Source organism: Cygnus olor, chromosome 2, assembly GCF_009769625.2.
Source record: "Cygnus olor isolate bCygOlo1 chromosome 2, bCygOlo1.pri.v2, whole genome shotgun sequence".
Classification (NCBI taxonomy): domain Eukaryota; kingdom Metazoa; phylum Chordata; class Aves; order Anseriformes; family Anatidae; genus Cygnus; species Cygnus olor.
The window spans coordinates 142557015-142581031 of NC_049170.1; the positions used below are offsets into that span (position 1 = coordinate 142557015).

Below are 24017 nucleotides of genomic sequence, written 5' to 3' on the forward strand. Positions count from 1 at the left end.
TCCACATGCTTAGCGATGACATCGAGGATGCACTGTTCCATCACCTTTCCAGGGATGGAGGTGAGGCTGACTGGCCTGTAGTTTCCTGGGTCCTCCTTTTCACCCTTTTTGAAGACTGGAGTGACATTGGCTTTCTTCCAGTCCTCAAGCACCTTTCCTACTCTCTATGACCTTTCAAAGATGATGGAGAGTGTCTTAGCAATATCATCCACCAGCTCCCTCAGCACTCGTAGGTGCATCTCATGTAGACCCACGGATCTGTGAGTTTGTGTAAATGATCTCTAACATGATCCTCCTCAACTAAGGCAAAGTCTTTCTTTCTCCAGACTTTCTCTCGTCTCCAGCATCTAGGATTCCTGAGAGCTGGCCTTAGTAGTAAAGACTGAAGCAAAGAAGGCATTTAGTTAGAGATCACTGAAGTATTTCCTGTGCTGTAAGGAAAGGCAAAAATGCACGTTATGTCTATTTGCAGAACAGGAAGGCTGTGAGGAAAGACATTTAATGGAAGCAGAAGGCAGCGGGTGGTGTGGTTCAGGGCTGGAGGTGCTTTGTAGCAGTGTGTTCCCAGAAGGACACTGTACTGGTGAGAAGGGCCAAGGCCTCCCTTCACCTGGCCTGCTGGTCCTACCAAATATAACACAACCAGAGGTGCACACAGAACTCTGAAAAACCTCCCATTACATTACTCAACATCTTCCTCCACCCAAATCCTGCACATCAACAGCGAACCACTAACTGCATCTGGGTCAGGCTGGCAGACACACACCGTTTTTGAAGCTCTAGGTGAGCAACCCAGCTGAGCTAATGCCAGCTGAAGAAACACCCAGCGGGAAGCTACTTCAGCCAAATTTTTAGCACCTTCCACATTTACAGTAGCCTAGCCAACCGTCTAGGACTATCTTTAGGACCACACAGGCGGCACACAGATAAGGGTTATTTATCACACTTCCTGACGCGACAAAAACCCCGCTAAAACTCCTGAGGGGGCTGCAGACCCCGGGCAGTCGGGCAGCTGCCGGGACAACCCCACGCCTCCGCGCCGCAGGGCGGCCACGTCAACCCGCCCCGCCCCGCTCCAGCAGCCGCGGGCGGCGTGAGCCGGGCGGCCCGGGCGGCGCTGGTTGGCGGGGCCGGGGGAAGCGGCGCGGCCGGAAGGGGCGGCCCAGTCGCCCCGGTGACAGGAGGCCGAGATGGCGGCGCGGGAGGCGGCGGCGAGCGCCAGGCTTTGAATGAGGGGCGGCCGGAGGCTGCGCTTTGGCCGCCTCGGCGCCCGGCGGCCCCCCGGCCGGGACAGGTGAGCGGGAGGGGGCCGCCATTTGGCGGAGGGGTGCCCGCTTCCATCTCGGGCACCGCCGGGCCGGGGAAAGGGGCCGGGGGGTGTCCCAGAGGCTAGGACAAACGGGAGGAGTCGGGGGCACAGTCTTGGGTCGTGCTGACAGCAGGCGTGCATAAGGAGCCGTGTGGAAGTTGGGCAGTGCACCTCTAAAGGGTCCGGTTCCTGTAGTCCAAAGGTGGACGGCTTCCTCTGGTGCCTGTGCGGTCCTTGGAAAACTCTGCCCTGGGCCGGTGCTGGGGTGCTGCTTCGTGGTCAGCGATTTGTGGTGCCTCCGTGGCACGTCTAATGAAAAATAGCACAGCGTTCTGCTTTATGGTCCTCCTGGCTACTCTGGGAATACTGGCGAGCTGTGTAGGGACTTCTTCAAGCTGTCTCACACAACACGACCGATAGTGTATCACGACTGTGAAGTATTGAGGCTTGTTGAGACACCAGATATTGCAAGATGATTTTGTGGTAGTAATAAGAGTACGTTAATTTATGTTTCTGGCTTTCAGTGTGAGTACAGATAACTTAAGTCCAGGATGACCAGTAAAGACTGTGGCACAACTGGGATATCATGAAGTCTGTGTCTGAGAACCCCAGTGCTGCACAGGGAGATACGTGAAGTAGTGCCTTGTGTCACAGATTTCCTATATGACCGAAGTTACTTCCTGTATGACCAGTGTAGTGTCATGGGATTGCACAGCTTCCATCTCTATATTCTGTGTCTGTTTTTCAGAAGACAGTAGCGCATGTAGATAACAAATTATCAAAGAATGACTGTACCTAGTCAGTGGACTTATATTTTCTGGTTTCACTAATATTACCTCAAAAAACAGGACGCATTCTAGTTCAGAACAGAAAGCTTCAAGATATTGCGTTAACAAGATTGGAACTATACTCAGCTTCTTCGAGAGGAAGGGGTGAGATGAGGTGATATTAGTCTAGAAGTTTTACAACTCCAGGATAGTAGGTTTAAAAAGAAAAAGTTTAAGCTCCAGTCTGTAAACAGTTAGGTGTCTAGGAATGATTTAGGTAGGGCTAGTTTCTATGTTTACTTATAGAGACAAATACATTCTTTCTTAAATTTTGGCATCTTCTGCAAAAGATTGTCTTAAAATCTCTTCTTGGATTTGAACACCTTGGATGACTTGTCTCACTCCCCCAAGTCATAGGCAAAGTAGTCTTTTCTCCCAGCTACCTCGTAACTTCCTATTTAGGGTTCTTACACTGAAACTTAGAACATCAATGTTGAAACTACAGTTCCTTAAGGACATCCCCGTAACCACCCGGATGTAGACAGATTCTACTCTTCTAATGCCGTAGTAGCATGGCTACTACAAAATGTAGTAATGCTGCCATTTCATCTATCCATTTATCAAAATCAATGGTAGAGATGTTGACCTAGTTGTTTTTTTCCTCCTGCCTCAGTGCTCCCAATATTATGTTTCTACATAAAGCGATTCAAAAAAATAAAGAAGGATCAAATCATACAGGAAGAGGGGAGTGGAACATCTTCATTAGGTTACAGAATCACGGTTACTCTCTGAAGTGCAGGAGATGCTGGTTTTGGCTTTCAGTACCTGGCTGAATGCTGCTCCTGAATCATTACGTTGCTGTTTTAAAAAGTCAATGTCTTTGTACATCTTTTAATGTACACGATTTGGAGGAGGGGTTTTGTGCTTGTAAAGAAACACTTTTTTTTAGTGTCTTTTTACTAATCTTCATGAGGTTCCATCTCCCTGTAAATCTACTTGGTCATCTTCGGACTAATGTGGTAGTACTGCTTGTTTAAAATCTTATGTAAATTGAACTTCTAAGAAACCTTATCATTGCCACTTAAACTTTGGACTAATCATATGGTGCTTTTTGATTTTATCAGCTGTTTGTTCTAGCGCAGACATGCTGGTTCACTGGTGCTCTTGTGGAGTTTTGGGGCTGACACGTGTGAGTACCCAAGGGCACGTTAGTCTTCTGTACCAGGAAATGGATGTCTCATTTTGCCTTAGGAGGTTTTTTGTGGTTACTCATGTAAATATGTTGTTGGTGGGGAAACGTTCAGTTTCAGTCAAGTTATTTTTAATTTTGATTTAGACTTCTTCCCTTGGCTATTTAATTAGCTGTATTTAATGCATGGAAAAGCCACTGTTTCCAAGGTGTCTTCATGTATTCATTGCAGAGTCACAGATGAGCTGATGTGAAAGAACGTGCAATCAACTCACAAAGCAGTGGTAATTCGAGACAGAAATTCCATTCAGAAGATGATGATATCTCAAGAAAACGACACAGGACAAATCAGTCAGCATTACAAGTAGAACATGGGAGCAACAGAGGAGAGGATAGGTGCCCTCTAATATTAATCTTCTGACATCGTTTTAACTGTTGGAAGGACATGAGTTCAGTAAGAGGAAAAAAAACTAAATCTTTAAAACCATTTGAGTGCCAGAAAGTGACTTTGTTTTAGAATTGGCTCTGTCTCTTGAGATATTGCTTAAGTAGCGTTTGTGTGTGCAATTAGGTATAAAAGAGGAAGTGCTCCTGCAGACGACGAGGTGCTCGTTGCATGGTGACGGCCAGTGAGCATTTTGTCTCTTGCACCTTAGCTCACATACTCAGCTGGACGGTGTGTGCCTCATGCTGGTGCCAGCGAGGTCCGAGCTGCCAGGAGCTCTAAAGCCGCTGCAAGCTGAGTGCAGTGTAAAAGTGTTTCAATACGTTTCTGAACTTTCCCTCCCTTCCCTATATTTCCTTTATTGATCCATAAAATGTTTCCAGGGCTAAGTTGCCTTGGGCTTCTCACTTGTCTCTGTATTTAATGTCTTTCTGCTACCATGCTCTAATCTTTTTGGTACACAACTTCCATGTGAGCAATTGCTGTAACTTCTTACCAGTAGAAAGCAGTATGAGCTACATGAGTCAAACTCCTGCTAGATGTGGTAACTTTTACAAAATTGTTGCACTGACTGCTGAAATTAAATTAATTAGGATTCATGTCCTGATTCACTTACTTCTATCTATTGCAGTGGAGCTTAAAAGTTCAGTTGACAGTAAGTCTGATAAATGTTATACATTTGAGGCAACGTTAACGGGAGAAGGAAAACTATCCCATGTTACAAATGGGAAGCTGAGACATGGGGCGTGATACATGCAAAGCTGTGTCAGGCTGACAGATTATCAGATTTTTTGAATTCTAGTCCAATGTTTCACCTCTGCCTCCACCTGTTAAGAAATGTTCGAGGATTCTTGCTGGAGCACTGTCACTCCGTGTTCTGTCTCAGTGCTCTACATGGCTGTGCATCTCTTCTTCCCTGGGCTGGGGAAGGACTGACAACAGAAGTAGAAGGAACACCCTGTTTTACTTAACAAGTCTCGTGTCATGTTATCAGGTGAATTCAGTTTGCACTAAACTCAGAAAATGCAGTAACACAAATGCTTCAAGTGCTGTTTTAGATGTCTGGCAGGGAATGCTTGACGTGCCCTAATCTTGAACCAAGTACGTGGTTTAAGATTCTTTTTACCTAACTTTTAGCATATTGGCAAAATTAATGCATATGCGTTGCTTCACATCTTAATTAGCTGTAGAAAAACTAGATATACTGATAAAAGTACCTTTTAAAGCTGGGTGATTGCTGGCAGTACTATGTCTAGTGATTCCTTGCTGTTGCCAGAACTCTGGCTGCGGATCTGATGACTTGAGCACAGGGCTTAACTTAATTGAGGAGGTTACAATCAAAGCTTAGAGCAGAAGAAAGCAAAATGATACTAGCTGTCTTGAAGGGCTTGATGCTGCCATAGTTAAAGTGGAGCGCAGCTCAAACACACGCGTGCAGCATGTGGCTGTGTCTCGCCCTCCTTCAATATAACGCTGCAGTTCCTGCGTGGCACATAGGAAGCGGAGCAAGGAGTCACCTGAGCGGTGAGGGGAATGAAGGTAGCTGTTGAACCCTGCTGAACAGGCGTGTGGGCGATAGTGGAAGTGTGTGCTGCCACGTATAGGAATGCCCTGGGGAAAATGCAATAATTTCTGGTGACTAACAAACACTTGTCAGCAGTGAACTTCAAGAAATTGTGAGCTAGACTGTCCTTGTGGATTCCGTTTTTTGTTTTTTTTTCTTAAAACTTAGGCAAAAATAATATTGAGTCTAGAAATTTTTGAGTAATAGTGCTTCCTAAAACAATCTTTTCAATCAGTAGGGTGTTTTGTTTTGTTTTTAAATTTAGGATCTGCCTGGACTGTCTAGCTTGGCAGTTCAGTAGGCTAAACAGTAGGAAAGTCGGAAAGTTGCTTTACTCTTTGTAGTGTTGAGTATCTTTCTACTAACTCCCTCTGACCCCTGAGCCAATAGAAGAGTGAATTCGGATGGAGAAGAATGGAATGAGCTTCTAAATAACCTTCCTTTCAGAAAAGACGTACCTTTATTCTTATTTCAGCAGGTCTCCTGCTCTTCATTCCTGAAATCCCAGGTAGATGGCTTTTAGCTGCATCTCTTTAAAGTAACAATTTCTTTTGCCAATTAAGTGCTCCTTTGCAGTAATCTTTACCTTTAGAATAGAGAGCTATCCATCCAGTTGCCGCCTGCTGGTTTTTTCACTAGCTTCCACTGTTCCTAAATCCTTCACATTTTTGACTGCTGTATTATCCTGTCACGTAGATATTGTCCAAATCGCTTATGCCAGAGGGTGAGGAAGGGCACGAGTACAATACCAAATGATAGTTCTGTTTTTAAATCGGAAAGCTAAGTGTGTTGGCTGGTGTCTGATGTCACTACTTTTTGTGGGAAGTTTGACTGTTTCCTGTTCCTGTTAGGTAAAAAGCCCGTTTGATACCCACTCTTCTACAAAGAGTCTCCCGTGAAATGAGATTAAGACAAGGCCAGTATCGAGGTAGAGGTGAAGTGTGTCCCACAAGGCCTTTCTCCTGAGCTACAGCTTGGTAGCATGGCCTGTAATTTGGTGGTTATATTATATATTTGGTGTAATTTTGGTGGTTATGCAAAGGCTTAAGCCTTTAACCCTGCACAACTTTTCAGTAGCAAAAATTCCTTTTCTGGACTGTACGTGAAGTAGTATTTCCAGCACCATATTACGATGTTTAATACTAGTTATCTAGTAAATGAGCACCAATAAAGTAAATCTAAGCTCCGTGAAGCTCACAAATCCCATGATGTACTTTTTAATAAAATCCTCAGGGCAGTATTGGAGCAGCCTACCTAATGACCCACCTTCCTGACTCTTCCTAACTTAAAGCCTGGAATATAAAAAGTGATTTAAATGCCATAGCATATTTGAAATCAAGCTGTCCTTCCATGGAATACTCATGGCCTGAGGAAAATGTCACAGGGCTGCCTTCTCTTCTCACCAGGAGGTATGTTAAACTGGCATCAGAAAATGTTGTTACACGTGTAGCTGTATATAATTAAAAGCTAGTTGTGAAGCCTAACCTCTTCTTTCTTACTCTGAGATCTTCACCTATAGAAGAAAGAAAAGGGATCCTTGAATTACAGTTTATTATTCAAACTGGGTTTATACCTATTTGAGGGGACCTGTTGGAATGAATATATGTTGAATATGAATTACCTAAATTCTCTAGTCGACGCTGAAAAATAGCAACCAGCATTGGTGGTTTCAGCTGAAGATCAATTTTTGTTTGTCTGGGTTTGTTAGCATAATCTGGGCTGTCACAGGAGCATTGATGTATCCAGGGGATTAACTTGTGCTGTAGCGCACATCGTGTGAACAGGATCCTTCTTTCCTGATGATCTTTCAGTGACATTGGTCACTAAAATAAAATGTTTGTTCTCATCACACGTTTCCAATCAAAATCACTGGAAACTTTAAACAGCCGCTTTTAGGTTTTGACTTAATGCTGATTTCATGTGCGCTGATAATTTGCATATGCAAGACTTGCTCAGGGAGGTGTGAGCTTCTTACTGGTCATAATTCCTTTCTCCTTGCATTGTTAGTGTCTAAAATAGATCAGTCACCACAACTGATTGGCACTTTAAAAGTGCTTTTAATTGTCTTTATCTATGATTATGTGCTGTTTTTTTTAAAGGCTGTACACATGAGGTGCTTGCATTTTTTACATCAGTGAAATGTCCAGATAGTAGGCAGGCAGAGTCTCTGCTCCAGGTACCTCCTCTCTTTTCTTGCATGAATGTAGCTTCACAGAATGCTCCCTGTTTACGAGCAACTAAGGAATTGGCTTTAAGGGCTATAAAGATATATAATGCTCTACATCTAACTTTTATTTTTTTCTTTTGCAGGAAGGGTTTCTCATCATGGCCATAACACAGTTTCGGCTCTTTAAAATCTGTACTTGCCTGGCAGCTGTGCTTTCTTTTATTAAAAAGTTAATATGCAGGTAAACATGTCTTAATTTGGTTACCTTTTCTGGTTTAATTACAAGTTCTTTCTCTTTTTTCCTTCTCCCCAACACATACCCACCTCTTTTCCTAATTCTGGTTTTGCTACTGATTGCAAAACAATCAAGAAGGATACAAAATAAGGCAAATTCACTCTTTAATCTGCATATACCTGCGGAGTTCAAAAGTCTGTGTAGTGCAATTGTGAGTCCGTGTATTTTTGTGTTATGATAGCTGTAATGGGGATTGTTTTCTGAACAGCTATGACAGGGTTTAAAAATTGCCTTTTAACGTTATCCTCTGTCAAATGACTAAAAACCATTCACGAATTTTTTAAAAAGGATTTGGCAAGTGATATTTTGTTTTTAAGAGGTTCACCTAATGGCAGCATCCACCCAGTCATCAGTCAGTAGGCTTTCATTGTAAATATAACTCATTCTCATCCTGCTTGGTCAAGAAACAGTTGCTTGAGATGCTTGAGACTTTAGGTTCTTCTGCCTGCTAAAGGTTCATACAAATGTTTAGCGGACAGTGATTAGTTTCAGAGAACTGCTTTTTTCTTTTTTCCTTTTTTTTTTTTAATGAACATCTTACAACTTACAAGAGAAAGCAAAAACACTCAGTGTTCTTTTGAGTTGTAAATTCATGAACACAGCAGGGTAGTATCTAGAAGCATTACAAAAAAAAGGACAAAAAAAACCACACATCTGTATCTATCCAGATTTATGGTTATATATTAGTAGGATTCAACAGTACCTGATGCTGATCTTCTCAGATACGGTGCCATCTTCTGGACTACTTTTCCTTCTCATCACCCTTACAGGATGTTGTTTTATTTAAACAATTAGCAGTCTGAAGAAATGTATTCTTCTTCTGTGTATGATAACTACTACCTTGCCACTGAGATTAAAGCATATGCAGAGTATGTGGTAGACACAAAATAGCATCTGAATTGTTTTTTGTCCTGTTCACCGTTGCTCATTGTATGAATAAGAGGAAGCTTTCAGCTCGTTGTTGGTAAATTCACTCCACATTTGTTGAAGTTTTAAAAAGATGCATTTTAATGCTGTGTACAACTTAATAGCTGTCAGCTTTAGTTTTGTGATTTGAATTCTAAATTAAATTAAGAATACTTGCCATTCAAGTTCTTAAAGAAGTCAAAACACTGAGTTGGTATGATTTCTGTAATATATATTTTTATATAAGTTTCTGTAATATGTGGACCCTTAATCAAAGTGTTAAGGTATCTTTTATAAACAGTACTGTCACTGCACCTAATAAACAATTTTCTTCTTTTTCAATTTCTGAATGAACTAAATCATCGCAGTGAACAGGCGAGGAACTGGTTGGGAGCAAAAAGTAGGAGAATCTTTCTTCTCTTAATAACAGTTAGTCAAAGGAATGAAAATTTAAAACTTTCACGTAAGCAAGTTAGTTGATCAAGTTGGTTCGGTCCGTTAACCACAGAGAGTTCTGCATTTTAATGTCAGCTGCAAAGCATAGTTTAATAAATTTTGTGTTCTTATAATTCACCCCTGCATATGAGTAAGCTTGGTAACCAACAAATGTGATTTAATTAAATGTGCATTTTAATTTGATGGATATGAGCTGGTACTTATTTGGATTACACATTTTAGTTTTTAATTTAAACAAGTGCCTGCAGAGACTGTGCACCTCTCTAGTCAGCATAAAGCCTATGCAATGCACTTGGCATTTTTCAGTTAACTTTCTTTTTGATGAACAGCAGCCTGCTTGAATCCACTGTTTCCAGCAAACAACAGGTATAAATACAAAATAAGGTGAAATTTCATTCCGTTTACAATCTTCATCCTGCTGACAAATCTGGATGCTGCTAATTATTATAGATAAGCAAAACCAAGAAGCATTGAGACATTTGGCCTTCAGAGCAGTGATCAGTGTCTGTCTAATGGTGGTTGGGAAGCAGCTGTTTCCAGGCTTGGGTTTCTGTTAGAGACATCGACAAAATCTAGTCAGCCCAAGTATCAGAAGTTTCTAATGTGTTTGAGGGGGCTTTGTTTTTCTTTTTGTCTGTTACAGAATCTAGCGTCAAGTACATTAAATATTTTTATATGAAGGGAAGATTAAAACAGGTCTCATATGACTGCATATGTAAGTCAAACAGGCCTACAACAATGACATTTTTGTTGTTGTTGACACCGCAGTAGTAGGTTACCTTTTGTATGAAGACTTCATTTTTTTCAAGGATATAATCTGAAAATTGTGCTTAAATTTGGTTGCCTAAGTAGTCTTTTTTATAACGGAACCTGCTCAAAGATTGAACCTATGCATATATACTACATAGGATAGAATTTAGGATTTTGTCCCCTATCTTGGTTGCCTTATACTTAGTAATAGCTTTTTCTGAGCTACATTTATTTAAATTTCTTAACATTGTAGAGACTTCAAGACTTGGACAGCTGTAAGTTTCAGTCTTAAAAACCTGAAGCAACTAAGATTTGCTTTCTCTTGAAGACTTCTTGCAGGTGAACTAAACTATGTTGTTTTTAAAAGAACGGTTTCTAAATGGGCTAGAGTTGATTATATGAAGTGAAAATTTGATGATAGCACCTGATCTTTCCTAAGGAGGTATAATTTGATCCAAAAGTAGGAAAAAGATAATCTAGTCACTCACCAGTGTGCAGTGGACCTTGTATTACAAGCAATTCAGCTGTTCTGATGCGATGGTGGAATGTTCTATAATAATAAAAATAATGGACGTGAACTCCAAGTGGCAGTTCCCTGTGGCATTCTCATCAGTATCAATAAACAGGTCCTTGTTCTTCCAAGCTATCAAGGTCCAAGGTCAGTTAGGTGACTGTCTTGATATAGGAGCTGACGTGGGGAGAACAAGAGTGTCAGTCTCAAATTCATTCTCGTGTGTTAAAAGCTTTTAAGATATAGCAAATGTCAGCTAAAAATATTTTAATTGTTATTGTGATTTTTTTTTTAATGTCATTAAGTAAATATTTGCATTATTAGCAATGCAATAGTGTTTGTCTTCAATTAAAATTGATACAGTTGCTGGAACACTTTCACTGCAACACTGTTCTTTAAGTAGAAGCATGTATTGAGCAGGAGCTGTTGACTTGCATAATCTTGTGCTACCTCTCTTTAGACTTCAAAGGAAGAATGCTTTAGAGGGGCTTTCAAATCGAACAGCTCAACAAACGATTTGTTAAACGCAGCTTAACGCCTCGGGCCAATAGCAGAATTTCTCGGTTTCCAGTGGAAATGGTTATCTTTGAGCTAATACAGATCTGTAGCGTTTGCTTCTTTAGCATTGAGAATCTAAAAACTGTAACTGACTGTATGCAAATAGCTGATTTAATTCATCCCTTTTCAAACTGGCATAGAAACCGAGGAGGAGCAACTCTTCAAGAAATGTGAACAGTAAATGGTGCTTTGAAATTCGTGTGAACCCCGCTTTAAATTCATGGTGAAAATCCTTTGTTTAGCAGGCTCTCTTACTAGCGGTAGACAGTACTGAGGTAGTTTAAGCACTTAATGTTTTAGCCAGACTACTTGCAGCAGTGCTGTTCTCAGACTTCCTTTTTTTTTCTTTTTTTTTTTTTTTTAAACTTAGTGGTCATGTTTTCAGAGCTTGGAGGAATCCTACGTTTTTCTTTCAGGTCTGGAAGAGGGCGAAAGTTAAGTGGAGACCAAATAACTTTGCCAACCACAGTGGATTATTCATCTGTTCCCAAACAGGTAATTGCTTCAGTGGTAGGTAACTTAATAATTATTTAACAGAGTGATCATACCAGTTCTCTTGTCTTAGCAAGATACAGTAAGACGCATTTTTACTTGAAATTAATTTGTACCATTCACTTCTACAGCCAGAAGTAGAAGACTGGTCTTCATGGGATGAGGATGCACCCACCAGTGTAAAGATTGAAGGTGGCAATGGTAATGTGGCAGCTCAGCAAAACCCTTTGGAACAAATGGAACCTGATTATTTCAAAGATATGACACCAACTATAAGAAAAACTCAAAAAGTAGGTATTGAGCTTTCAACTATACTTACTGAGGGCTTTCTATGCTTTAATATAGGTTATAAGTAAATTGGCAACTTACAGATAGTGCTTCAGGCAAAATTATGCTGTCCTGTTGAAATGAGAATAGATGCTGATGTCTAGTCTAACCTGGCTGATTAAAATGGTGACTTTCAGACCTTACCAAATGTGATACTGGTTCGTGTTTACATCATTAGTCTTACAGTTCTTGGAAATTTATGGTGAACTTCATAGTCTAAATGTTCTAGGAAGTATAAAAGTGAGAACCCTCACCACACTTTTAATTCTGAAAATAGAACCATTGCACTAAGGTACTTGTGCTCGTACCTCTTTGTTATTTGAACAGAGACATTCGATGTCCTGCCCGTACTGATGTTTGATGTAGCAACAGTGCTGCTTCAGAAAGCAGTGGGTACCTGTTTTACCAAGTTGTGTTGGGGTGAGTGGTATTAGGGAGCTGATATTTCAAAATAGCTTGCTCTTCAAAGATCAGATATTTGGAGAAAAATCAGATGGGTATCTCCACAATAGTTTTAAATCCATGAACTTTTTCTAATTAAACTTCTGGTAATTGCAAGTTTTGTTTCCATGTGGAAATATTCCAGTTGGGTATCTACAGGGCTTTGAGTCGATTGGAAAGCCTTTTGCACCATGAAGGCAGTCAAGGACTGGAAGAGGTTGCCCAGGGTGGTCCAGTCTCCATCAAGACCCAACTGCATAAACCCTGCGTACCTTTGTCAGCCTCAGAGCTGACCATGCCTTGAGCGGGAGGTTCATGTGGAGACCCCCTAGGCCCCTTCCAACCTTAATTCTCTGGTGCTCCAATGAACTGGAGATGTTATTGGGGTCAATTTTGTCTATATTTGGGGTCTGCAAGATTGTGTGGAGTAGAGTCTTCTGAAGATTCTGGTCTCACAAAATTCAGGGGGCAGAGGAGGACTGGGGGAGAGGGCGATTTCTCCTTTGTTTCCGATGATGTTTTCTCTTTATCGATTGAGCTTCTGGTATAGCATAAAACTCAGGAAGAGTCCATGCTGCTTGAATATTGCTATACTGGTTTAGTTTAAACACATCTCTAGGATTGACTGCAGGCACCATAAAGACCATTGCTGCTAACTTGGCCCTGTTACCAACCTGTAAATATGAATTTGTATTTGCAGTTTCATGGTGTCAGGGCTCAGTATGAACCCCAAGGTCTGCGGTGGAATCCTTTTGTGTTCCTGCTCATATCTACAATGTGTGGAAATGGAATTTCAGTCAAATAACCACATCTGCCATTGCCAAACGAGATGGTGTAGTCCTGTTTGCTTTCTTGCATTGCTGCTAGTGTTCCTACAGGCAGTGAAATGGGGGATCTGTGTCTTTTGGAAGCAGCAGGGGCTTAAAGTAGGCTAAACAAAACAACTGAGTAAGCTCATGTCTTGAGGTCAAGACAGATAAGGGATACACGATCTTAGCTACTGTGTTAAGCCTGTTAACTTGCCTTTCAGGAGAAGCATTAGTGCACGTTTTTCAGCCAAATTAGCACAGAGCTTTATCAGTTGATGTGACAGTGAATTGCACTTCAACTACTGAAGCTTAGGTTGTCTGCACAGCTGTGCTGTTGAAGTACCTGGAATAGCTCGTGTTCCAAAGCAGTACAGCTGTCCAGACAGCACTGCCCTCAAGAGTAGTATCTTACTTTCCTCTCATGGAAGCAGGGTTTCTCCAAGGAATATCTCATGTAATTGGTAGCTCAGGTGAATATTGGGAGATGTGGCTATTGGATCTCTCCTGTTTTGTGCCCTTTGTGTGTTTTGATACAGTCATAGGTTGTCAGAGTGCTTTGACCTCTCTTTTTGTTCCTTTTTTGAATATTTTCAGATAGTTATTAAAAAACGAGAACCTTTAAATTTTGGGATTCCAGAGGGAAACGCGGGATTCTCTAGCAGATTAGCAGCTACACAAGATATTCCTTTTATTCATCAGTCTGTAAGTATGCTCTAAGTATTGATCTTTTATTTGACAGGTAAATGAGTTCCTTAGGAGAAGGAATAATTTGCCTAAGATATATGTTGTGGAGAGCAAGAGGAATAGTTGTGGAATAATAAAAATTATTTTAAAATTGAGTATGTGGTTCAAAGTAATGAAGCAATTGATCTAATTCTGGTTTATTTATTTGACTGTGAAGCTTAACAGATCAGTGTTAAAAGGTAGGAAGCTTCCAAGCACCTGTATACTAGCAAATCTTGTAAGCCACTGGCTTACATGTGTTTTGGACTCTACACAGTAAGTTCCTAACAAAAGGTTTTTTGTTTGTTTTTTTTTTTTCTAGGAAGTCTGTGGGTTTTCTTTGCTTTGTAATCTTGAACCCATATTTAACTTTCTGCTTCTCCCTCCTCTTTGTATAGAGCTTGTCTTCTAAGAGTCTCCTAATTTTTGCGCTTTAGTCCTTGCTAAATAGCCTGGCTATGCAACAGCCTGGCTGTTAGAGGGAGATGCTCATTTTTTCTTCCTTTTTGCCTTCTTTAAGAGTGCTTTGTTTAATGTACTGCTCAAAGTGGTCTAGGCACAGAGCAGTACAGAATGGTCATAACACTTCCTTAGACTGTCATAATGAAAAGAATTTGGAAAAGGGCTCTAGTGAGTAAAAACAGCATTCAGGGAATAACATTGGTCTGTCCATGCAACTTCCAGAAATTTTTAATACAGTCTACTCAGTTCACCTCCTCGGCTTGTCTTCTCCTTCCTAAAAATGCACTCTAGTACTTCCTTCTTTCCTTTGTTCCCTAGCACCAGGATCTAAAAATCTATACTAACAATATAAAGGCAAAAAGTCAGTATTAGAACATGAACAATAAACCGAGAAGTACTGTCATATCTCAGATGTTTCTGGAAGTCTGAAGTATCAGGGTTAAAAATAAGTGTTTTTATCTTTTTTTTTTTTTTTTTTTCCCACATGAGTAGAGTTTTTCTTGTTTTGTTCCAGCCTGAACTGGGAGACTTGGATACTTGGCAAGAAAATACTAATGCCTGGGAAGAAGAAGAAGATGCTGCCTGGCAGGCAGAAGAAGTTCTTAGGTAAATGAAAATAACATAGCACTACAAAAACTTTTATGCAAAAGAATCAAGTGCAGGTTTGTTTTCTGTAGTACTTCTGTCATTCTCAGTGCCTCACAAAATTAGTGTGAATGCCTCATCTGTTTTGTTCTTCTTTTCCATTTTAAGAAGTTGAAGAAGTACAAATGGTAGCAAGGTGCAGGTTGAGTTGAAGCTAATTGCACGCGATGATTTGAATTGGCGGTGACTTCTGTTAACCTGTTTCATTTCAAGGTTTTATCAAACTTTAGGTGCTTGCAGCATGATCAGATAACCTGCCTCAGATCGCTCCAGCTTCCTAACCTGCTCTCATTCTACTCAGAAAATCACAAATCTATGGCTTCAGTGAGACAATAGTGACAGTGGGAAATAAAGACATGATGTTTTTAAAAATCATTCTAAACCTGTGAATTCTTTAAAGAAAAAATGTATTTTTTTTCCAGAAAGAAGATTCTGTAGAGCTATTTATTGTACCATTATTTGGGAAAATGTACTTTCCAACAGTAGAGTAAGACAAGAAGGAAGTCATACATCAGAAGCATACTTTTAATGCGTTAGTGGTGGATGATAAATTCAACCTATTCTAATGCTGTCAAACTTACATTGACATTCTGGTTAATATCTAATTAGTTGGTTTTTGTTTTTAGCGTTATTACTGAAACTGTTTCAAGTCTGTATCACAGAAGCTAGGTGATATATCTGAATGTTGTTACTTTGGGTTGTTTTTGTTCCAAGGATAGTGCCTTTAAAGAACATCAATAGGCTCGGTAAGATCTTTAGTCTCAAAAGTGCAGTCTATTGAAATTCAACCTGTGATGCACCAGACAAAGAAAACGAAAGGCAATGAAAAATCCTGCTTATTTTGAATTGGGAAATGCCACTGCTTTTGCTAACTGCAGAGGCTGCATTGTGTTTTACTGAACCCTTACCACATTCCATTAAAGATCTTGTTTTTAGGACTATAAAAACAAGTACCGAAGCTTTCCCGAGCGTGGGCTTGTCTTACAGAAATTACGTAGTAATAATCTAGTGAGTGCATGTGTGTTTATTTCTGGAGTGTGAAATTGTCTGTGCAGTGGATTTTCTTGGGATGGTCCAAGGTGTATTTTCTGCCAATTGTCAGTTTTGTGCTTTAGAGTACTTAGTGAGAGGAGTCACTCACATGGGAATAGCAGTGGGGTTTTCCTTCAGCTCTGTTTTTCAAATTATCTTATTTGGTAGAAGCTGTTCTGAAGCTTTTGGCCTGACATATTTTTACTATGGAAGGACTTCAGCTCAAGTGGTTAATTTTCAGAGGCTTCCTCCTCTGCCCCACTAAAAAGTGTTGAACTTTACTTGCTTTAGTAGGGATGTATGTGTCCAAATATTTCAAGTGAACAGAGCACGATTAGAACTGTAACTGTCTGTATTACATATCTCTTGGCCTACTGTGAATGGCCACCTCAGTACAACTGATCATTGTCTGAGTTGTACCCCAGCTGTGTGAAGTAAAACCTTTGTTTTATTCAGGACGCATCAAATTACAGTGGTTTTCTTTAATTGTGGAAAATGCTGGCTGATATTTAGCAAGATTGGTAGGAAATGCCTTCCGGGCTTACAGTCTCTCTTGCAGTAGGTATCTGTGGTGGGATTAACATCTAACTTTTGACATAAAACTTAAGTATAGTACTTGATAGGCCTGGCTCTGTTTTTTCAGCAAGTTGTGTAGTAAGGGAGTGATCTGGTGTCTGTTCTTAGTGCTGTAGAGAATGCAGCATGATCTACAAAATAATCTGAAGATTTCAGACGCTAGTTGGTGAGCAGCCTCCCTGATTCTCCAGAATGCTGATGCTGATTCTGCTCCAGCAGCGCTTACTGAGGATGGTGTGCGTAGAAAAAGTAAGAATCTCCCTCAGCCAGCTATGTCTGGGTACGTGTTGGTGCTCCGTCAGTATTCAGCAGTGTCTCAGACTAGAATAATTTTTCTGTAGCAATGGAGTGCTGCCCAATCATGCAAAAATGGGCTGTGGCCTCTTAATAGCAGGGCAGACTGTATCCTGTGTTCTCCCTGGTGAGACTTAATGTGCACCACAACAGTTGAAGTAAGCATGTGTAGTAAGCCAAATGCTTCCTGGAAATCCAAGCGTGCTGGAAGACAGCGCTGAGGAGTAAGCCACCGTTGTTGTCTGAGCAGTTCCTGGAGTCTGTTTCTTGCCCGCTCCCCAGCAAGTTCTGGGCTGGTAGCGCTGAAATCTTCCAGTCAGTGACAAATCAGCGTGGTGGATGAAAACTGGATTTTCATTTTTCTTTACAATTAATTGAAGTTAGATAAAACTTTGCTGCTGCAAATTGTAGATACCTGTATGTACCTTTAGACTTTCTAATACCAATGAAGTGTTCGGGTTTTTTTTTTTTTTTCCCCAGTGGGAACAGTTAACATAAATGGTCCTTGCTTTAATAAGTAGCTAAGTGTAAAATATCCACTGTGTGAGAGTATTTTTTGTACTCTTTAATTGCGTTGAAGGAAATTTAAAAAAAAAAAAAAGTGAAATGAAATCATTCTTCTTAGTTTTTCAGAATGCATACAGTAAGAAAAAAGCAAACACAACCAGTGGAATGTCTGCTAACTGTTCTGGTTATAAGTAGTGTTCTGCTAACCAATGAGAGAGGTTTAGGTTTTTTTGGACGTAACTAGTGTTAGCAGTGCAAAGCAAGACTGGCATCAATAATGAATACTTTTCTGGTTTAAATAACTGGTATCGTTCCATCCAAACTCTGCTGAACTCCTTGCGTTGGAGCCCAGAATAAGTGAGTCAGATATGGCTGTAGTTTGTCATAGGCTCTTTATTGAGAAATTGAACCTTTCTGAGCTCGAAAGGTTGTAGTAACTTTATATTGAAAATAAGTAAAAAGTTTGGAATAGATACCGGTGTTTTGAAGAATGACCGAGTAAAAGAGCAGTAAAAGGTAATCACTTCTGTGGTAGGCTACTTGTATGTATTTTCTGGTGACTTCATTACCTCTGTCAGAGATGATACAAAGATCTCTTCTCATTTTGACTTAAGTCCAATAAAATCACTCAGCCAGTAGAGGGCATGGAAACCACTTACAGGAATCTTCACTGTGCAGTGTTCTGTGTTGTACAGCTTATACAGGGGGAAGAAACATGATCTGCTATAAATTTCCTTATTTCACAATAGCAAGTGAATAGCGAAATTGCTTAACACCTCTTGTGGCCTTTTTTTTTTTTTTAACTCCACTGTATCTTTTTGGAACTGCACTGTCTCTCTGTGCTTTTTGCCCTCTTCTGCATCAGTTCAGAGGTATCAGAAATATTAAAAAAAAAAAAAGTAAAAAAATAAAATAAATTTGGGCTTCCATTAACTTCAGTAGAAATGGGAGGTAGATTCTGATGTAAATGATTGATTCCATTCTTCCATGACAGCAGGGCAGTGTATTAGAGGATAGCAAAACTTCTAGCCATTAATAATCAGTCAAATGAAACTGTGGAGGTATTAAGTACAGTTCCTCTCCTACCACCATCCAACACAAAGGTAATATGTAGTCTTGTACCTCGAATATTTTGCTTTATGTGCACAGTTTGTCCATAGTTGACAATTTACCAAAGAAAGTTGCCTCAGTTGAGGATTCTTTTTCAGGGGAGGTTCAGGTAGGAAATGAGGAGACATTTCTTCTCAGAAAGAGCAGTCAGGCACTGGGACGGGTTGCCCAGGGAGGTGGTGGAGTCACCGTCCCTGGGGGTGTTCAAGGAAAGGTTGGACGTGGTGCTTAGGGACACGGGTTAGTGGGTGACGGTGGTGGTAGTGGGATGGTTGGACCACATGATCTTGGAATTCTTTTCCAACCCTAATGATTCTGTGATTCTATGATAGTTTTTAATTCTGAATGTTTTACAGACTTGAGTGGACATGCACAGATAACGTGTTGAAAGTTAACTCCTTATTCTCTTGCCAATTAGACTTCTTTATTCTCTTATAATGAGCTATTCTTTATTCTTACTGAACCCGTTAAATTTCTCCTTTTCAAATTAATGAGGCTCCGTTTTTTATTTTTAAGTCAGCTTGCAAACAGCATGGCATTTTTTTTTAAAATATCTAGTAAGCTGAATGCAAAGCAGGAGTGACCTCTGAACACTGTTCTATTGCTGATTATGAAGTACAGGAGCGAGCTGCCATGTGTCACTTGGAATATGAGCACTATAATGTGTCCCTGAGCAATAGAGTTACAGCACGGATCCTGAGCAAGTGAAAAGGAATGTTAAAAGTTACCGTCTCACTTGGTTACATGGAAAATGTTCATAGCACTTGCATTATAAAGAGGACAGCTACTGATGCCTCTGCTGAGGAAAAGGAGGGGCAGAACTCCGTGTTCTAGACGAGTCAAATTGTGTCGCTCTGAATTTGAAAAGACAGGTCATCTTGTTATTGTAGCACTAGATTATTTTTTTTCTAATTAGTGTTGGGCCTTATAATTGCCCAATACTTGCACTAATTATCCTGAATCTTTGAGAACTGAGTGACTTTCAGATTGTAAATCTTAGGGGGGTGGTTGGACCAGATGATCTTGGAGGTCTTTTCCAACCTTTATGAATCTGTGATATTTGAAGGAATATTACTGCCTAAGACTAGATTAACCTGAGAAAAGACCTTTAGCATGACCAAAGAGTAACTGTTCTGAACCTAACTATAGTCGACTGAGGGTCTGTTTTCTATTAGTTATAATAAGCTAGTTATTGACTATGCTGAAAATTGGACTCCTGTTTTTTTTAGCAGTTCATTTTTTCTCTAATTACAGGCAACAGAAGATAGCAGAAAGGGAAAAAAGAGCAGCAGAACAACAGCGAAAGAAGATGGAGAAAGAGGCACAAAGGCTAATGAAAAAAGAACAAAACAAAATTGGTGTAAAACTGTCCTAACAGAAACGACGCATCGATGGCAGTGCCAGTGGGAAAAGAGAATTCCAGCTCTACAACATGCGTATTGGTATTGATTTAAGTATTTCCAGGACTTCAACACACTGCTCAATTTCAATGCATTCTTCAGGTCATTCTTGGAAGCCAGAATTCTCCCAAAGTATCTTGAACTGCTAGTAGATGATTCTTTAAGGAGGAAAAAAAATCACAAAAAAACAAAACACACAAAATCATGCCTTGGTGAAATGAAGTTTCCTACAATAGTTCTATTCCAGTACCCTTCTTTGCAGCAAAAGTGATTGAGCAAGGATGTTGATTGAGAGAGACTCCTAATGAACAGCTCAAGCCTAGCGAAAAGAATGTAAATATTCAGTGGTGGGGAACCTACTGTATTGTCTGTGCTTACCTGAAACATGTAATTAAACAGTTTTAAATAACCCTTTGCTTCCTACCTGATATCAAAATGTCTGCTTTTGCCTTTTTATAAAACTATCTATAAATACCTCAGAGTTTTCCGTTGGAGAGGTTTTGGAGGGAGTCCTGATGATGCGGTGCCAGTATTGTGCAGCAGCAGACACAACCCCGATGTGATACCACTGCTGTTCTAGCTACACGTGCAGAGCACAGCACCGTATGGGCTGCTGCAGGGAAAGGTGACTCCATCCCAGCCAGACCCAGGACAACATCATGCAGAAGAAGATGACTTGTTATGGGTGACCTGTGGCTCTACGTGTACTGCTGGTGTGCTGCGGTAGAGGACAGCTTACAGCTGAACGCTTCGCTGGGTTTCTCATCACTTCGTCACTTGCAGCTTCCTGTGTTACCGCACCCATTTACAACACTGCGGTGGCTACAGGCAACGGTATCGCTGCACAACTGGGGCGTGTTCTGCTCCCTGAGTGCAGGGGAGTGATTTAATTGTTTCTTTGTATTGGTAAATTTGTATTTCTTGCATAAACTGTTACTTCCTGCAGTTAGGAAAAAAATCCTGACATTTCCTATCCATTGCATAGGTAGTATAGTATAGTTGAAAAAAAATCTTCGTATTAATAAATTTAGTTTGGAAATCCTCAGTTCAGTTACCAGCACTCCTTGGATTCCATTTATGTACAGATAGACTTCAGTGGTAGGTGGCACTGGCACAGGCTGCCCAGAGAAGCTGTGGATGCCCCATCCCTGGAGGTGCTCAAGGCCAGGTTGGATGGGGCTTTGGGCAACCTGGGCTGGTGGGAGGTGTCCCTGCCCATGGCAGGGGTTGGAGCTGGATTGATCTTTATGGTCCCTTCCAACCGAAACAGTTCTGTGATCCTATGCTGTTATCTCTGAACTCATGGTTCAGGTGTATGGGTTTTTATCTTGTGACAGGTAAGTGAATTCTCACTTCCGTGCCTGAGGCTTGTTCCCCACACATACAGGGAACAAGGAAGTTGTGAAAGAATGGGACTGGTTGGGGGCTTGCCTATGGTGTGCCCAGAAAAACAGAATTTCTAACTAAGTTGCAGGTTCTGACACGGGTTTTGCTTGAAAGATAATTAAGATAGCAAGGTGGTAAGGCCTTAGTGACTGGAAAGTTCTTTACAAAAAAGTTTATTCTGCTTGTTGTGTTCCTTAAAGTCTTGCACAAGTTGACTGATTTGACAGAAATCTCAAATGTGAAGTAAGTCCTTGGGAACTGTTCAATTTCAAAATGCATTTTAGAAGGCAACAGTATTCACTTTCATGCTCGCTTTTTCTGTACAAGTGCTCTGGCTGGAGCAGAACAGACGGCTACGTGCTCTGCAGCCTAAACAGCTGCGTGGCAAGTAGATCTTAGAGCAAGCACTGGTAAAGCACCTGGCTGGCGAATGGGGGATAAGGGGAATGGCTGGGAATAAGATTTAATAAAAACCCCTGCCTGTACTTTTAACCACACTGGTGAAGCGAGGCCGTAAGTGTCGTAACTTTTGCACACCTCCCAGAACGGAGCTGAGACGCCCTCTGGATGTGCTCGGTTTCTTTCCCTCCTGCTGCTGCAGGCTCCTCCTTCCCCTCCATGCATCCTCTTGGCTGTGCCCTTTATTTTCCCTTTGCTGGGAGCCCAGCTTTCCCTGTTACTGTTGACTCTGGAGGACTGACCTGCTGGGAGGGCTGGAAAATCCTCCTTTCCTTGGCTCTGCTGTAGTGTTCATATCTGAAATGCCACATGTTCGTTTGAAGGGTTTTGGAACAAAATACTTGTTTGCTCATGTAGGACACGACACAACTAAAGCAGGACTTTGAGTGTATTGCTGCAGTCTGGAATTTGGAGGAGGTAGCTGCTTGGGGGGGAGAGAGAGAAACAACTGGATGGTCAGGAGCTAAGAACAGCCTCATGAGTGCAGGCACGGTAAGAGTGCAGTTTAGGGGCAGGGCAGGTGCCTCTCAGCTGGACATTAAAGAAAGGCTTACCTTTTCTTGGGTTAGGAAGGAAAGTGTGTGATGGGGTTATCAGCAGGTGTCCCTTCAGCCTGAGAAGGAGCTGCTGTTCCTGTGCTATCCTGAGAGCCTGAAGTTGGGCAGCCCCCTGCTGCTTTACCTCTTGCTGGTGAGCTGCTCGTCCTCCGCAGGTGTGTGATTTGAGGCAAAGATCACAGAATCGTCTAGGTTGGAAGAGACCTCCAAGATCACCGAGTCCAACCTCTGTCCTAACACTAACAAGTCCTCCACTAAACCATATCACTATGCTCTACGTCTAAACGTCTTTTAAAGATCTCCAGGGATGGTGACTCAACCACTTCCCTGGGCAGCCCATTCCAGTGCCTAACAACCCTTTGCTGTACTGGTATGGGCGCAAATTCTTTCTAACTTAGGACAAAAGGAGTTTGCAGTGACCTGTCTGCAGGCTGATGGTCCTCCTAGCTGCTCTGTGCAGCACCAGGGGAACGCAGCTCAGACATGTCAAAGATCAAAGCCGAGTACTAGAGGGGAAAGCAAATGAAGATGGCGTATCTGCAGCTCAGCTGCTCTGTCCTCTGTGGATAGGGTAACAATGGCCATTTCCCCAGTCTGGGGTTACAGCATTTATCTTGGTACTGCCGGCCTCTTACAAAAGGCACCATGAGCTGTCCATCTCCTGGTGGTACGGCAGAGGAAAGATCATAGAATCATAGAATATCCCGAATTGGAAGGGACCCATAAGGATCATCAAGTCCAACTCCTGGCACCGCACAGGTCTACCCAAAAGTTTAGACCATGTGACTAAGTGCACAGTCCAGTCACTTAAATTCAGACAGGCTTGGTGCAGTGACTACTTCACTGGGGAGCCTGTTCCAGTGTGCGACCACCCTCTCGGTGAAGAACCTCGTCCTGATGTCCAGCCTAAACTTCCCCTGCCTCAGCTTCACACCGTTTCTGTGGGTCCTGTCACTGGTGATAACAGAGAATAGGTCACCTGCCTCTCCACTCCCTCTCGCAAGGAAGTTGTAGACAATGGAGAAGATGGAGACTTGGAAGCGAGCTGAATTTTGGGTGGAGAGCGCAGCCAGGATTTTCTTCAGGTAGGTGATGGGAACTCTGCAGCCTCTCGCTGAGCATAGCTGAATGCTTTCTGAGAGCTGAGCAAAGATTTTTTAAGGGCAGGAAGCAACTTTGACATTATTCTAATGTTCGTGCCTCCTACCTTTTAAACAACCTGTTTTAAAACACTGCTGCTATATGGAGCCTGCCCAAACCAGGGTGTGAAGTGAGTTGAGCCTGTTGAAATTTTACATGTGGCGAGGTTTGTGCTGCTTTTTTTCCCGCTTGCTACAAAAGAAACCTGGGTAGTCACAGGTGAGTGTCTCTCCTGGAACTGGAGATCACTTTCTGCTCTAAGTTATGCTCCATTTCCCCACCACTCAAAGTGAAGAGCACTTAAACAACAGCAGATGTAACAGAGCAACCCACGATTGTAATAAAGATGCTAACACTGGGGCTAAGGAATCGGTCCATTTGCCTTGAACAGACATTTTAAAATAGGAATAAGGCATTCTCCATGATGTTTTTTTTTCATTCACAACAGGAGACACTTAGGAATGATGGGGTAAGAACGAGGCTACCTGCTTCTGTTAGTACAGCGTGGGTGCGGCTGAGCGCGTGGCGGGTGCATCTGCAGACCAAGCGGAGCCTCCTCCTGCGGAGCGCTTCCACTGGGCGCTGTAATTAGTTGTTCCTCAACCTAACTCTCTTCTGAGGGTCCTGACGATTCCTTATGCCCTCACATGGAGCCTCCTCTGGCTATGTATGTGATACCTCATCTGAAACAGAGCATTTTTTAATAGCTTTGCTAAAATAAGACACTCGTACGGTTGTAA

The 24017-nt window shown here is 41.6% G+C and overlaps 1 protein-coding gene across 12 annotated transcripts; it reads left to right on the plus strand.

The window, feature by feature from the left end:
* Nucleotides 1-1132: 1132 nt before the first annotated feature.
* Nucleotides 1133-20141, plus strand: EBAG9 (estrogen receptor binding site associated antigen 9). Of its 12 annotated transcripts, none has more exons than XM_040546765.1 (9): nucleotides 1161-1294; nucleotides 3498-3549; nucleotides 3837-4015; nucleotides 7585-7682; nucleotides 11334-11412; nucleotides 11541-11699; nucleotides 13581-13688; nucleotides 14686-14777; nucleotides 19590-20141. In XM_040546765.1, the coding sequence occupies exons 3-9, from the start codon at nucleotides 3953-3955 to the stop codon at nucleotides 19708-19710; spliced, it is 720 nt and encodes a 239-aa protein (XP_040402699.1). In that variant the 5' UTR covers nucleotides 1161-1294; nucleotides 3498-3549; nucleotides 3837-3952; the 3' UTR covers nucleotides 19711-20141. The 12 variants fall into 12 exon arrangements, with proteins under 12 accessions (XP_040402711.1, XP_040402702.1, XP_040402704.1 ...); XM_040546772.1 differs by lacking the exon at nucleotides 3498-3549 and adding an exon at nucleotides 6508-6683 and having other exon boundaries at nucleotides 1167-1294; nucleotides 3837-3894; XM_040546771.1 differs by lacking the exons at nucleotides 1161-1294; nucleotides 3498-3549 and adding exons at nucleotides 3578-3719; nucleotides 6508-6683 and having other exon boundaries at nucleotides 3837-3894.
* Nucleotides 20142-24017: the final 3876 nt, after the last annotated feature.

What these genes read in the sequence shown, in the direction of transcription:
- EBAG9 (XM_040546765.1), top strand. Translation starts at nt 3,953, where the DNA reads ATGCTGGTGCCAGCGAGGTCCGAGCTGCCAGGAGCTCTAAAGCCGCTG. An exon ending in ATTCATCTGTTCCCAAACAG is followed by an intron (nt 11,413 to 11,540) that starts GTAATTGCTTCA and finishes TCACTTCTACAG; the next exon opens with CCAGAAGTAGAAGACTGGTC. An exon ending in TTCCTTTTATTCATCAGTCT is followed by an intron (nt 13,689 to 14,685) that starts GTAAGTATGCTC and finishes GTTTTGTTCCAG; the next exon opens with CCTGAACTGGGAGACTTGGA.